The following is a 16088-nucleotide window of genomic DNA, read 5'->3' as shown; positions in this document are numbered from 1 at the left end:
AAGTGTTTCTTTATTATTTGGTAACTTTTTCTCTTATTTTATTTTTTCTAATATATTATTTTTTCTTTCATTAAATTCTGCTTCAAATTTATTAGAAATTTTATCTTTATGTGCTTTACGGAATTGATGATTCTCCCAATCTTCTATATTGTAGCGGAAATTCCTGTTAAATAGTTTAAAATGTTGTCGTTAATGTATAGTTTCTGTTTTTCCGCTACGGAGCCCTCCTCATTTTTTTTAATTGTAATGTTTTTGGGCGATAATTAGCTCGCCCCTTTCATTTCACATTCTGTGCACCTCATTTTCTCTGCATATAGTAGTATAATTAATTTCAGCTTTTAACAATCAAAACTTTAGGTTGATCACTTTTCGCTCTCACCTTATTTTACTATGTAAGATCCCGATTTACTATTTGTATAGTCGTCTAAACTTTTAAACTCGGAGCTTTTGCGCGGCGGCCATGTTTTTTGTGCTGTGTGACGTCATCCTCCATGCACGGTGACGTTACACTGCGCGGAATCTATAAAAATGGGTCAGCGCGCGCAAACGTCGCTCTCGTCTCGACCTACATTGATTAGAGGTAAACAATAACACGCGCTCTCCTGGCCTGGGGAAACCCAGGTCAGGCCGGGCTCTGACGTTAGTCAACTCGACGATATGTACCTATTTTTAATCCATCGGGAACACCTGGCGGCTTTTTCCTTTTACCTTTTTACTTTTATGCCATGAGCATTATTTTGGGTCTTCGTGGGCGACCATTGAGTCATTAATCGTGGATTTTTGCAAGGAAGGAGAGATCCTTGCACTAGCCCTTTTATAGATTATAAATAATTTATAACAAAGATAGATTATGATTTTTTTTGAAACCATTTATTTAACCTTTTTTTTTATTTGAATGAGGTGTACAAATTCAATTATTGTGATAAAAACTTCACGTGCAATATGTAAAAATGTATATAAATTATACAGTAGTTATTCGTTTCTGAAATAATAATTTTCTATATCATTCAATACAAGCCTTATCACTGTCGTGGGGGGTGGCGTCTGGACGAAGTAGGATCCACTTTCTTGAGGCCAGGTCTATAAATCTTATTCTTAATGAAGTGGCGAGTGTCGGGGTGTCTTTAGACACATAGATGGGGGCAAGATACTACGCCAGGACGAGGAGATCGTGCAGGGAGGCACTCGATATGATGTTACACCGTGAGGACCCGAGGAAAAGATGCGCCGGAGCTCGGGTGACTGTGAGGTTCCGACATCGAGTCAAGGGCCCTGACTCGATAGACCTCATGGCGGACACCTGTCCTGTCTGGTCCGTGTAATTGGGTCAATAGCTAAGACTTACCTCTGACACTCGCTCCCTTCTCTCCTATTCCTTTTTTACGAACTATAAACTTTTTGTCTCTGAAGCTGTCCATCCCTTCGGCGGAAACTTTCTGAGGATTTCCCCTTTGTAGTTCCACTCCCCGGGACTACAGGACCAAGGCGGACCCTGTAGCCACGCTTATTGAGGAGACCTGATGATCACGACACCTATCGGTCGCTACCAGAGGATGACACTAAATCGCGGACGCGTACCGGCTACAAACTCGTGGCAGCGGTGGGATGGATTGCTTTCAGAGACTTTTTTTTTTAAATTCACTTTTTTTTTGGTTCTCTTACCCTTCCCATGACAGTGATTACCATATATAATAACACTTAAACATTAGGCGCATTAGTTAGTTATACTAAAATACATACAAATTGCGTGACGCGTGAAATGACTCTAGTTTCTCTTATCTAATACGATAGGTTTTCGTATAGTCCGGAAATACTATTAACGCAATTATGAGTCGTCGTGAAACTCGAGGGATGTCTCGAAGTGTGACGCGGAGTCGTAGCTCCGAGAGTTTGGTCCTAGGAGACAGAGCTTTGTTGCCTGCTGAGCTCGTAAACCGAAGTTCTGGAGACTATCCTGATGCCGGGGCCCCTAGACCCGCTGATGCTCCAGTCGTTGATGAGTTTCCTCGACCTGTTGAAGTGAACAGGTCTCGATCTTCCCACACTGATGTTTCGGGTCAAGTGTCGTGTATTTTGACCTGCAAAATAAAACCTGAGTGTTACAATGGTGATGAACCGTGGAATGATTACTTTTTAACGTTCGAGACAGTGTCTCGTCTGAACGGATGGGACTCGCCAACTAAAGCTGATATGCTGTTTTCTCATCTACGTGGTGCTGCCAGACAATTAGCTTGCAATCTGATGGGAGATAAAATAACTAACTATTTTCAATTATGTGCAGCTCTGGAGAGTAGATTCGGACCAAGCCATAGAGCAGAAATTCATCTTGCAGAATTACGATCTCGTCGACGTAAACGAGGCGAGTCACTGAGGGAACTTGGTCAGACGATCATTTCTATGGGAAGATTAGCCTATCCGGACTTGACCCCAAAACAGAGGGAACGCCTCTGTCGGAATCATTTTATCGAGGCCCTTCCAGAAGTCGAGACTCGGGTTCTGATGTATCAGAAGGATACATGCTCATATGATGCACTGGTAAATTATGCGCTCGAATTAGAGAGCATACACGCGATGGAAAATAATCGACACCATGAGAACGTCAGGTCGCAAATAAACGCGGTCACCTCCACGCCTCTCGCGAACTCTGATGATTCCAGGGCTATCCAACAACTGACGGATGCTGTTACCCGGTTGGCCGCTGACGTCCGGGCTATTAAAACTCAGAACCCAACCTCTGCAGAAAATCGAAGATGTTTTAACTGCGACCAACAGGGCCACATCCGAGTCAATTGTCCCCACCTCGGAGGTCGAAGACAAGCTCCCAATAGACCATGGGAACAATCCAAGCCGAGTTACACAAAGAAGCAGGGAAACTAGATACCGTTACTCCTGAGAGGGAAGGGGTAACACCCGGACAGACACATCCTCACCTACCTATCGAATTTAATCAGCCAGGAAAGATCAAGGTTCTTTCATATGAGAATGCTTTACCTGAATCTATACATCTGTCTGCAAGAATTCTCGGCCGTGACACGAAGTATTTAGTAGATACGGGCGCACACTTCACAGTGTGGAGTAAGAAATTATTTTCTGAAATCAGCGAAAAGAAGAAACTCACCTTGAGGGACACAAAGTATAATTTATATACTGCTGATAATAGCTCCCTGGATGTCGCAGGGACAGCTAGAGTTCCGTTGGGTCTCGTTTCTTCTAACATAATGTGGGACGTGATAGTCGCTGACATCACAGATGATGCTATTCTAGGAATGGATTTTCTTGTCGCATATGACTGCCATATCCACCCGGGTACCGGCACTGTGACATGCCGGGGGAATCAAGCTTTTTCTAATCCGACGGGCCATCTCGAACAGAACTCTACCTACGTTCGTAACTATGAGAAATTAGTCTTACCTCCGAATTCTGAAGTTGTGGTATCGGGTCATGTAAAGACGGCGTTACCACCTGGACAATGGGGTTTAATAGAATCTAGCATTAACTGGAGGCTAGGGCCAGAAGTACTCGTCGCTAAAGAGGTCGTTAATATAAATAGTAGTCGTATTCCTGTTCGTATGGTGAACCTTAGCTCGCATCCGAAGATCATTCATAAAGGGACACCCTTAGGGGTAATCGGACAAATTTCTAAAATATATACTGAAACTAGTACATCGAAAACGTCGAATTCAAACGACCAATTACCTGAATTTCTACAAGATTTGTACCACCGGAGTTGCGAAGGTCTGTCCACTGATGAATGTCACGATGTGAAACAACTACTATCTGAATTTTCGGACGTTTTCGCCTCCTCTAATTTAGATCTTGGAGAGGCCTCAGAGACTTTACACGTCATCGACGTAGGTAACGCTGTTCCGACAAAACAACGCTTCCGGCGGTTGCCCCTAGCAACACAAGAAGAAGTCAATAAGTTAGTCGATGACATGCTGAAAGCACGCGTGATTGAAGAATCTGATAGTCCGTGGTGCAGCAGTATTGTCGTGGTTCGTAAGCCGGATAACACTATTCGACTGTGTTTAGATTATCGTGATGTTAATGCTGTAACCAAGGCAGATAGTTACGATAGGTAAAACACAATATCCGTGTTGACGCGATGAGGAGAGAATCCCACAATGATAATAAAAAGTCCGAAAATGAAACTTCGAGATAGTAGTTTATTCAACGTTTCGACTATATCCTAATAGTCATCTTCAGGAATAATGTAGATAGTTATCCTTTACCTATTATCAACGACACTATCAGATCACTGGCTGACGTGAAGTACCTCAGCACCCTTGATCTAGCATCGGGATACTGGCAGGTGAAGGTACACGAAAACTCTAAGGAAAAGACAGCTTTTGTTGTGGGCGGGAAAGGCCTATACCAATTCCGTAAGATGCCCATGGGCTTGAAGAATAGTGGTGCCACGTTTCAAAGGCTAATGGAAAAGGTATTCAGAAGTCTTATCCCAGAAATTGCTCTAGTTTACCTGGACGACGTTATTGTTCATGCTGGTAGTTTCCTTGGGATGATGACCAACCTACGTACTGTCTTCAACCGTCTGCGACAGGCTGGCCTAAAACTAAAACCTAAGAAATGTGAGCTGTTTAGAACGTCAGTCAATTTTCTTGGACACCATATCTCCGCTGATGGTATATCATGTTCAGAAAGCAAAATCGAAATAATCCAGAATTGGCCCACTCCTAAGAACGTCACAGAGACTCGATCTTTCCTTGGTTTAGCATCATACTATCGGTCGTTTTGCCAAGGGTTCGCTGAAACTGCAAAACCTCTTCATCGGCTGACGGAAAAGGGGAGGGAATTCAGATGGGATGTCCAATGCGAAGAAGCTTTCCGTGAGCTGAAGTCAATTTTGACTCACTCACCAGTTCTGGCTTTTCCCGATCCAAGGTTACCGTTTATCCTGGACACTGATGCGTCAGCATTCGCAATTGGAGGTGTCGTCAGTCAAGTTCAAGAGGGCAAGGAGAGAATTATCGCCTGTGCTAGCCGTTGTTTAACGAAAGCCGAGAGGAATTATTGCGTGACCCGCAGGGAGCTTTTAGCTGTCGTCGCCTTTGTAAAACAGTTCAAATATTACCTTGCCGACAAGAAATTCACAATCCGGACTGACCATTCATCCTTGAGGTGGCTGATGTCGTTTAAAGAACCAGAAGGCCAAGTAGCTCGCTGGATATCTCTACTGAGTGCATACCAGTTCGACATCGTACACCGACCGGGTCGAAGCCATGGTAACGCTGATGCTCTATCGCGCATGCCCTGTCGTCAGTGCGAGAGGATTGAAGGAATCTGTTCTGAAAAACAAACACCAATATCTGTGAGGAAACGAGCAGTTAAGAAAATGACAATTCACAACGACAAGCCGTATTCCTACAGCGAGTTCTTACCGTTGTCAGAGTGGTCACTCGAGAATATGAAACTAGAACAGGGGAAAGAAAGAGGCTTGAAATGGGTCCTTGCTCACATCCGAGATGATGAACGCCCCGGATGGCATCAAGTTTCCTCACAAGGTGTTGCCTGCAAATTTTATTGGACCCACTGGAATCATCTAAAAATCATTGAGGGGCTCTTACACATTATAAAGAGAAGAGAAGGTTACCCGAACTCAACTCTATTAATCTTACCTGAAAAGTTTAGGAAGCAAGTCCTCGACCATATTCATTCATCTGCAGTCGGGGGTCGCTTTGGTGTCAAAAAGACCCTCTTTTTAGTTCACGATCGTTTTTTTTGGCACGGTATCGGTGATGACGTAAAGTGTTTCTGTAGAGGGTGTGATAAGTGCGCTTCAAAGAAGTCCTCGAGTAGATTAAAAGCACCCATGAACAACTATTTGGTAGGCCAACCTATGGAGAGAGTATCGATGGATATATTGGGTCCATTACCTGAAACATATGATGGAAACATCTATATATTAGTTATTGGTGACTATTTTACGAAGTGGATCGAAGCATACGTAATTCCGAACCAAGAAGCAGTAACTTGCGCCCGGATACTCGTAGACGAGTTTATTACTCGATTTGGCGTCCCCAGAATCATACATTCGGACCAAGGTCGAAACTTCCAGTCCAAATTGATGGCGGAAGTGTGTGAACTCCTTCAATCCATAAAACCAGAAGTACCGCATTTCGTCCCCAATCGAATGGAATGATCGAACGTTATAACCGAACACTGTTAATGTGTCTGTCTATTAAGGTTGAAGAAAACCAGATGGACTGGGACCAACACTTACCATACGTCACCATGGCGTACAGGGCGACGATACACGATGCAACTGGGTTTAGCCCAAACCGATTGATGTTGGGTCGCGAAATTGACCTACCCATTGACGTTATCACAGGTGGTCCTCGCTGCGAAATTCCAGCCCTCAGCAGTCAATACGTTATTGAAATGAAGCACCGGTTATCTGAGTCTTTTCACGAGGTCCGCATACAAACTCATAAGCGAGCTGAAAGAAACAAAACACAATACAATGTCAAATCTAAACCACACACATTTGCGATAGATTCTAGAGTCTGGCTGTATACCCCTTCCACAATGCCGGGTAGAACGAAAAAGCTATCATGCTTATGGTCTGGGCCATGTACCATACTTGAGAATTTTAACGATGTAATTTTTTTTTGTCAGGCTTCCCTCCGGGAAGGAGAAATGCGTCCATAGTGACCGATTAAAAGAGTATCTCGTAACTAATGATGTCTTTTCTCGAGGCAACGATGTTTCACCTAGCGACGATCCAAATCTCAACTGTCAACCGTACCAAACGAGAACTGGGCGTCCTATTCGCCCACCCAAACGCATGGGTTGGGACTGAGACTGTTGTTCTAATCTCTGGCCTGTTTTCTTTCCTTTCAGTTGAAGTAACATATACAACGCATAAAAAAATGGTTAGAAAATATAAAACTCGTAAAACTATGGTAAGTTATGTAGATCAACAGTGCCGAGGAGATTTAATTGATATGAAAGATCTTAAAAAAGATAGTAATGACTATTGGTGGATATTGAAAATAATTCATATTTTTAGTCGTTATGTATGGAGCTTCCCACTTTACAGAAAAGATGCTGTACAAACATCAAATGTTTTAAGAAAATTTCTTTCAGGTGGTAAAATAAAGCCAGAAAAAATACATTTTGATGATGGAAAAGAATTTGATAATTCATTTGTTCATGAACTCTTAGATTATCATAATATTAAATATTCCAACACAATCGGATAAAAAAGCAGCAGTTGTTGAACGATTTATTAGAACATTAAGAACAAGAATATGGAAATATTTTACAGCAAATAATACTATAAAATGGATTGATGTTTTACCAAAATTGATAGAAGGTTATAATAATTCTTATCATTCTTCTATTGGAATGAAACCTATTGATGCTAGAAAACCTGAAAATGCTGAAATTGGAATAATTTATATGGGACATTTCTTGTAGATGATTTTGGTGAACCTAAATTTAAAGTTGGTCAAAATGTTAGAATTTCTAAGTATAAAAAGATATTTGACAAAGGATACGATCGTAATTTTACTAGAGAAATATATAAAATAACCAGAAAGAAACTTTCCATGATGGGTTTCTGTGTAATTGTTTCTGTTTCATTCACCGAACTCGCTGTCAACAAGGTATATTTCTAAAAGGAAATATACTGCGACAGGTGGTTTTGCAAAGTCATTAAAAATCAAGATCCTATAGTATCTAAGGATACAATTATTCCGATTTTGGAGAGAGAGAAGTCATAAAGAATGAATAAATTAATGAAGATTACAAAATCGGAAGTAACAAACGAACAGTTTAAAAGCGGAAGCACCCGTCGCGATAAAATGAAGATTTAAATATTACAAAATCATTATGAAAAACGAAATGAAAAGAAACAAATGCTACCGTTGATAGTATTCACGTACAAATTGTAGAATGAGAATAGAAAATTTAATTGAATACAAGTTCCGAGAAGAGCAAAGAGATTTAGACAATCAATTCGGCGGCTTGAAATAAAGAAACTGCTTAAAAAATGAATAAACTCGAATGCAAGATCTTTGCTTCCGAATAATTTGTTAATTACAAGGGTAGACCTAAGGTTCATATAAATCTATATTTTTGAATTTTGAAATCAGGGGATCTAAAAATAGTATTCATCATTACGGGACGTCGATTCAGAAATTAATTTTTCAGGGAAGAGCCGATCAGCCTTCCAGAAAGGGAATGCGCATCATCCGTGAGTGTCGCAAAAAATTATCTCATTGCTAATTAATGTTGAAAAATAACATGTACGTTGTTTTCTGAATACTAAAAGATTCTTGATTTTATTTGTGTTCTGTCTACTTAATTGCGGAAATCCGATGTATTTGCAGTACTGGGAACAATAAAGTATTGAATAAAGTAACAATTAAGTATATTTGATGAGTATCAATAAAGTATATTTGAACTTGAATTTGAGCCCACTAGGTGGTGGTATTGGAAGACACCAGGTGGTTCGATCAACTTAATATGCTCCAGCGCCGTGGCGCTGCCGCAAAAAGGCGATTCTCGATATAAATAGTAATGGGTTTTCCCCGCGGGATACCCACTTTGGGAAAGGCACCTGAATCGATGCTACGAGTTCGAATCCAAAAATTTAGACGTAATTTATCATTCTTTGAAAAAAATTCTTAGAATTTCTATTTATGATAGGATGTGCAGGTTTTGATTTGGTAATGATGTTAATAAAAGTTAACCTCTTAAGGTATTGTTTTCTATCTATTATTTGTGACGGATTAGTTTCGATGCTCCTCACAACCCGCCCCACCACGTGTCACTTATTCACGGACACGCGGATTGTATCATTTGTAATAGGCCTACCACATGAAAGAGTCCATGACCTACCGTAGAATAGTAGGGCCTACCGATCACGCTATGTGCGATGAAAGTAGTGTTTGAATAAAACAAATTTTTAATGAAATAAACATTATTTATCATAATTAATCAATAGATCAGGTGCCGCCTAAATAATTGTTTGTTTCGTGAAATTTGTACAAAACTTTGCGACTTCGTCATGTCTTGTGACCCTGAAAATACTAGAAGAATCATCGGTAAGCTTATAAAACGGCGAGGTCAACATAGTAACAACAACTTCGGGGATTGAAAAAAAAAACTCGAAAGAATTATTTCTTATACTGATGAGTTATACTGATGGGGAGTAGCGACCATTATTGACACCGGTTATTTATCCATTCACTATCAAATGTGACGAGCCCAATAAATGATTGCGCATAGATTCGGCCTCTCAGCATTTAGCATTCCGAGAAGTGTTAAGACCGATCAGCGCGCGCGCTATCTAAAACCGGTGCTAGTACGATCAATATCTACAGGTATAGTGTAGTATATGTATATATGTTCAGTATTACACAGCGAGTACCAGTATGTTGATCGAGCGTCGTCGTAGCAACGCGCTATACAGCGGCTTGAACTAGCGAGTAACGTTAATTATCTTTTAACCAAATTAGAGCACTTATAACCATCGGAATCAAATATAAACCAAGCTGCATCATCTACATCAAGTAGAGAATACCTGTGTGAAATTACAGAATTGTCGGTCCACACAAACAGCTTAAATCGTGCCATAAAGAAACATCCACAGACGGACAGACAGACAGACAGACAGACATGACGACGATGCCATAGATGGGTTCGTCTGACGACAAAACCCATCAAAAAAGGTAATAACAACAAAACCATATGTCTATAAATTAGAAGATTTAGATGGTGAAGAAGTCGATGGGTACTTTTATGAAGAAGAATTAAGTTTAACTACTGAAAATCTAGAACAAGAATATAAAATCGAAAAAGTATTAGAAACAAAAACTGTTAATAGAAAAAATATTCTTTAGTAAAATGGGTTGGATGGCCAGATAAATTCAATGAATGGATATTATCGAGTAAAATTTAAAAAAATATAAATGAATAAGGAATTATTTATATTTGAGCCTCATAATATGGTAATTTCTGGTGTAACAAATTGTAAATCTTATTTTTTATATTAAATTGATTAGAAACTATTTATAAAAACTATTTTGATAATAAAGTATTATTTTGCCCAACGTATGACTTTAATCAAACTTATGATAGAAATATTACTAGAAATAATAAATTTATTGTATTAGATCCTAGAACAGTTTAAGAAAATTTAGATAATTGTATTAAAATAGCAATTGATATATATATATATACAAAGGATCTAATACATTATTTACCATAGACGATTGTGCTAATTTACATGATTCAAAAGTTAGAGAAAGTGAGTTCTGTTATCTAGCTTTCTCTGGGAGACATTTTGGGATAACAACTTGGGTTTTAAATCAAAAATATAATTCAATTGTTAAAGATTTTAGAGAAAACATTAGATTTTTAGTATTATTCTAGAATAAAGATAGAAAATCGATGAAAAATGCGCATGAGGAAAATGATATTATTCCACATGATTTACACAATGAATATATGGATAAATTGAAAAATAATAAAAGATCAAAATTACTATTTCGATTACAACACCCATTTAAATATGAATTCATTCAAACTCAACTAGCTTGTTAATCTAGTATATTTTAGTCACATTCTAGTTGAGTTCTAGTTGTTAGTAGTTGGAACAAAATTCAACAAGAAATAAATAAAAACAATAATATTTCAACTAGCTTGTTAATCTGGTATATTTTTAGTTACATTCTAGTTAAATTCTAGTTGTAACAACACAATTTTTTGTTATATAAATGGGAGGTAAAAAGAAAATAAAATCTAAAAATAGTGATGTTCCAATTGAAAAAACTTTGGATGATTTAGGTATAACAGAAACAGAATTAACACCAGATAATAATGGTGCTTTAAATGATATTACTACAAACAATAATTATGAATATTATCTTTATTGCAAACATCAATTAGAAATATAAATAGCATCTGGGAAATGTAAAAGTTTTATTAGTAAAAATTTAACTTATAATGAATTAGATACAATGAAATCAGATGAAATTATTAAATTATTCAAGATTTATGAAACTGCGAGAATAGCTAGAATTAATGATGCGATATCAGAAAATGTAGTAAAAGGTTATAGTAAATTATGTAAATATATGCTACCAATTCAAGATGAAAATAGATTATATTCCGATTTAAAAAATGATTATTTAGTTATGACTGAATTAAATAAATGGATTGGATATTTATCATTTCAATTAGGTGGATTTATGACGCTATTATCAACTGGAGTTATAACATTTTCAAATATTGAAAGTAAAAATTTTTCTACAATAAATGAGCGAGATGAAAGAATTGAAGGAATTAACTGTGAAGAAAAAAACCGAGATCACAGAAACAAATTCAATGGTCTCGGCAATTAGGAATTAAATCGAGAGAATTTAAAAAAGCTATAAAAGAAAAAATAAATAATGATAATGTTAATAATAATGGTGAAAATATAGTTGGTATAAAAAATCAAATAACATTTATGATATTAATAATTCTGAAACTACTACTATTAAAAATAAAAATACTTCTGAAATTCCAAAATTCATAATAAAAGAAATGGATTAATATTTTAGAAAAAAAGCAAAAAAAAATAATTTCATTTTTAATTAATTAAATATCTCACTACTTTTGTCTATCTATGTAGAGCAATTTTAGAGCTAACTTTTTTATTTCAAATTGTTTTTTTGCTGGTGTTATTCTGTTATTTATTGCCGCTGAGAATGCTTTTCTATCTCCCATGTATTTAAAAAAAAATTACTTGTGGTGATGAGCGGTGTGTTGTCCACACGTCCTCTGGTATGAACCCCTGATATTCCAATTACTACTTATGTCCTTAAAACTCACCACAATCATAGACGATGTCATGAGCTACAACTTTGCAATTGATTGTGGAAACAAAATATGCTTAGGTATCAATATAATGAGGAAAAACTTTTTCCCACCTACGAATGAGTACTGATGACATCAAGATGGCTGCCAATTGCGTCATAATTGGCTGATGAAAAATAATGGTCTCAGGTATAAAACATCCCTTTCCAAAGAAATGGCAAAACAGAAGGAAGCTACAGGACTCAGAATTTGGGCCAAAATTGACATTATTGGGGACTAAAAAGGTCATAAGAAGGCCATCTTGAGTCCGATCGACCCAATTCTTGTTACGCTAATGGGCCCTTGGGGGATTCAAATATGAGCGAAAGATCAAGGTGATTGATCAAAGCGTCTTCAAAATTTCTCAAAAAATTTCAAAAATGTGTAAAAAGTGCTGATTTTGGCGAACAACAATGGCTGCCAGTAGGTCATCTTGATTCTGACAGGGCCGGTTTTTGGGCTGAACATGTGTCTAGAGTAGATAAATCAAGACATAACATCCAAGCGTCTTCAAAACTTCTCAAAATAACTGGATTCTGTCTACGAACAAACGAACGAACGGACGGACGATGGACGAAAAGTGAACGCAATCTCAAGTGGGCTAAAAATGAAATAACTGCGGTAAAAAATTATGATTATCATTTATTCAGTAAATCATCCACTTGTAACTTAATACGGTCATATTTTTTCTCAAAATGAAAAACATTTCCCTCCATCCTTGATCCATTGAAACAGCTATTGTTACTACAGCTACAACATTCACTTTTATCTTCCATGAGTTCATCATCCTTCATCACTTGAGAACAACAGGCACCACTATCATCACGAGTAGATAAATCAAGGCAACAAGAGTGGCTTTTTGAATGATGATGCAGATATATTGAACGGAATTTGTGTAAACCATGCTGCCTGCCATATTCAGGTAATTCAAAAGTTTCTAATTCGGATATTTTAGAAATGAGCGAGTTTATATCACATTTCCAGTTTTCAGATAATGAATCGTCTTTTTCTATAGAGTAAGCCATCTCGTCTATAAGCACCTGCGCGCTAAAAGTATAATTATCATGATTTTGGCATCAAATCAAAGAAATGTCAATCAAATCAAATCCCAATCGGCTTAAGCAATCAATGAAAGAGGTAAACACGTTAAATGACAAACCTTAGTTCACCGCGAAGATGTCCAAGACTTTTCGCAATTTTTAAAATGGAGAGATAACCTGAGTCAAATCCCTCCTGTAATATTCTATCTTTTCCTTCATTGATGCCAGCTCGAAACCCGACCTAAAAAATAAAATTTGAAACTACAATCAAAACTCACTATACCGCCATCCATAATGCCACCAAATTTGCCAAGAATTTCATTGTGCAGTGTTTTACGTATACATGGGTATGTACATAGCTCTCGTTATACCACCTCTCACCCTCTGCCATAATGCCAACGAAATCCAGGAACAGTTCTATTCAAACCCATTTATCATACCGCCAACAATATTTCAACGATGTTTTCCGTCATTGTTACAAATCAATACATGTGGTTGGCAGTATCACCCATCACTGTATCGTTTTTTTCTAATATCTAAATGAATCAGGCTAAGGCCTTTACACTTCCCAAATTAAGATAAATGTATGTCAATTCTGGATTTGGTCAATAGTCATGTCTTATATAATATGTCAATTCTAATGATGGCTATACCGCCACATTCGTCATACTGCCAAAATTTTGACAGTTCTGGGCTGGTGTTATAACAAGCTTTGACCGTAGGTGTCTAAAGTCTGTCTCAGCCCAGTTTGCCGCGGCATTTGTTAGGCAAAGGATATCAAATTTACACATTTTAATTGGTGGTTATGTAGTGTCTGCTTATCTTGTTTTACCTTTTAGTTTGCTTATGTTGCTTATATGCTTTAAGATATGCTTGATTTATACTATACTTTAGGTGTCTGTGTAGGGTAGTATTTTGCTTGCTTTGCTTTTGTGTTCTTAGTTGCATGTTTTCTGTGATTCACCCAGTGCGTGGATTACCCTGGTGTATATTTTCATTTTCTGGTTCATACGGGTGGTGTGCCAGGTGTTTATTTTGTGCAAGTTAATGAGTTGAGCGCCTGGTGTGTTTCGAAATCTATCACTTATCATTGGATTAACATAGAGTTATAATACAAGAGCAATGCTGCCAACCTTATCATTTTCAAATTCAGGACGCCTTTAAATTATCTCATATTTTCAGTGGTTCAAGGAGTAACATTGAAATATTACAATTTTGTTCAAAAATTGGTATTTACGAGGAATACTTACCTGGAAAAATACACTACAGCCATATTGCTTTTGGCTAGGCAGATAAAGCCCGAATCGACTTTTGGTAGCGGCGCCGTAACATAGCGCCATCTGGCGAGACACCATCTTTTTGCACCAATAATCACTCAATCGCCTGGGCGATGGCTGGGGGGAATACCCGTGTATTTTTCCAGGTAAGTATTCCTCGTAAATATTTTTGAACAAAATTGTAATACTTACTTCGAATACATTCCCTGGGAAAATACACTATAGCCAGAATCCCAAAGAATGGAGGGGGGAGGCGACCAAAAGTCGATTTAAAATCTCTACACTTACACGCACCCTAAAACTCTCTGCAGAAAACTGCAACAAACCCCCGGTGAGCCAGTGGAAAACTAAAAATCAGGGAGCTACCGTGCTACTCCCTTTTCAGGTCTAACTGTACTGGTAGTTATAACATGCCTATTATGACCCTGTTACACTTGAGTCGAAAAAGGAAATCAAACAACCCGGTGTCAACTGACTCCTGGATACCTTAGTAAGGCACTGCCATCACCTCGATATTAACCTAAACCAGTAGCTAAAAACCTTAAACTCAAGACGCAGCCTTGCCCAGGCTATATAAATGAAATCATGATTCATGTCTAAACTTAATACCTACAACAAAAGGATCCCTTACCACTAACTGTCTTAAGGTAACCCAGGAAGAAAGACACTCTAAATATTTGGATGGATATATGAAAGCTGTGGGTACTGGAGTGTGTAATGGGGAGTGTAGTGTGATCTGTGTGCATTTGTGGCAGCACACAGATCACATTGTTCAATGGGGTTTGGTCCAGGACTCGCGAGATTTTCAACAACACGGAAGTAACGTGTAACAAATGATGACTTGAATTGCATGACTACCTACCACCCCTCATTATTGTTGAAACCTAAACGTTCGGCACTGACTAAAAATTAGTGATAATAGTTATTTTAGAAATGGCCAGAATTTTAACTTAGGTTCTATCTCATTTTTATTTTACCATTGCGATTGGTATAATTTTTTTTTAAACGGCTGTTAAGGCTTCATGTTTCGTCTGCAATTCACTGCAAATAAATACGCAACTACGCACATTTCAGTGTTTTTGGCAGCTGTACACTCAATCGGCACCGTTTGTGACTAGCTTCACTGCGGAATTATCATTAATTAACATCGCCATATCACATCATCAACTTATATTGTGCCTTAAAACCCTAACAGCCGAAATAATTGAAATGCACACACGATTTCTATCATTGAAAATTGAGAGTGGCCATGTTTGTGTTTGCTGCTTCGCGTAAATCCTGCGCGGTGGCGCAACCGCGCGGATCGGGGCCGATACGTCTAGGCCCTGTTAAAGGTGCCTACAACTAATATACATCAACTTTCTTATAGCTGAATACAGAAGAAACCCCTTAGTCCCCAGGACCTGGTTTAACTGGGCCCGATGTTTTTTGGGTTTATGTACGCTTATTCGTTGTGCAGTAACAATTGGACCCAACATGGATAGTGAGCCTAACTGTCCAGAAATGTCCTTCAAATAAAATGACGAGAAGGTAGATGGAGACGTCCAGAAGGCTGAACGACAGACCTGTTCCAAGGAAGCCCCTGTGAATAATGACCAGGATGAGATATCTCTCTTATCCCTTAAGATATCTCTCTTATCCCCTTGTCGGAGTGGAATGAAGAGCCTCTCCCTATCTTGTCTGTGGGGAAGTGTCCTCTCTAGGTACTCCTTTAAAGCTATTACTGGACAGAGTGAGCCACGTATCAGGAAGATCGCGAGATACCCTATGCGTCAAAGCCTCGATCTTCCAAGATCTGGCTGCTACGGAAACCTTTTGATTCTTGGCAATGAAACTAAGACCAGGGCCCGGTTTCACGAAAGTGTAAAAATTAAATTTGGTGTAAACCTTAATTCGGTTAAAA

At 38.3% G+C, this 16088-nt stretch overlaps 3 protein-coding genes across 11 annotated transcripts in view; 1 reads left to right on the top strand and 2 right to left on the bottom strand.

Annotated features, from left to right (window-relative positions):
• Nucleotides 1-941: 941 nt before the first annotated feature.
• Nucleotides 942-6928, bottom strand: LOC141912020 (uncharacterized). Of its 7 annotated transcripts, XR_012620109.1 has the most exons (8): nucleotides 6537-6928; nucleotides 6332-6457; nucleotides 5637-5894; nucleotides 5400-5529; nucleotides 5093-5306; nucleotides 4481-4573; nucleotides 3697-3896; nucleotides 942-2078 (listed from the first exon to the last, which is right to left on the bottom strand). XR_012620109.1 is itself a non-coding variant. In XM_074803182.1 (4 exons), exons 2-4 carry the CDS (start codon nucleotides 5672-5674, stop codon nucleotides 5154-5156), a joined length of 321 nt encoding a protein of 106 aa, XP_074659283.1. In that variant the 5' UTR covers nucleotides 5675-5894; nucleotides 6332-6525; the 3' UTR covers nucleotides 4610-5153. The 7 variants fall into 7 exon arrangements, 1 of the variants encoding a protein (XP_074659283.1); XR_012620110.1 differs by lacking the exon at nucleotides 6537-6928 and having other exon boundaries at nucleotides 6242-6525; XR_012620108.1 differs by lacking the exon at nucleotides 6537-6928 and having other exon boundaries at nucleotides 6332-6525.
• Nucleotides 3219-4082, top strand: LOC141911536 (uncharacterized). Its single transcript, XM_074802525.1, has one exon. The coding sequence runs from the start codon at nucleotides 3219-3221 to the stop codon at nucleotides 4080-4082; it is 864 nt and encodes a 287-aa protein (XP_074658626.1).
• A 5576-nt stretch (nucleotides 6929-12504) lies between the features above and the next one.
• LOC141911980 (uncharacterized) overlaps nucleotides 12505-16088 on the bottom strand; it is a 67333-nt gene continuing 63749 nt past the window's right edge. For all 3 annotated transcript variants that reach the window (XM_074803119.1, XM_074803120.1, XM_074803118.1), the window contains 2 exons: nucleotides 13028-13149; nucleotides 12505-12915 (listed from right to left, as the gene is read on the bottom strand). In XM_074803119.1, coding sequence (XP_074659220.1) covers nucleotides 12507-12915; nucleotides 13028-13149 — 531 coding nt within the window. In that variant the 3' untranslated portion in view covers nucleotides 12505-12506. The remainder of the gene's footprint in view (nucleotides 12916-13027; nucleotides 13150-16088) is intronic.

The sequence above is a fragment of the Tubulanus polymorphus genome, chromosome 10 (genome assembly GCF_964204645.1).
Source record: "Tubulanus polymorphus chromosome 10, tnTubPoly1.2, whole genome shotgun sequence".
Classification (NCBI taxonomy): domain Eukaryota; kingdom Metazoa; phylum Nemertea; class Palaeonemertea; order Tubulaniformes; family Tubulanidae; genus Tubulanus; species Tubulanus polymorphus.
The sequence above is the reverse complement of the archived record's forward strand: the minus strand, read 5'-3'. Positions and strand labels throughout refer to the sequence as shown.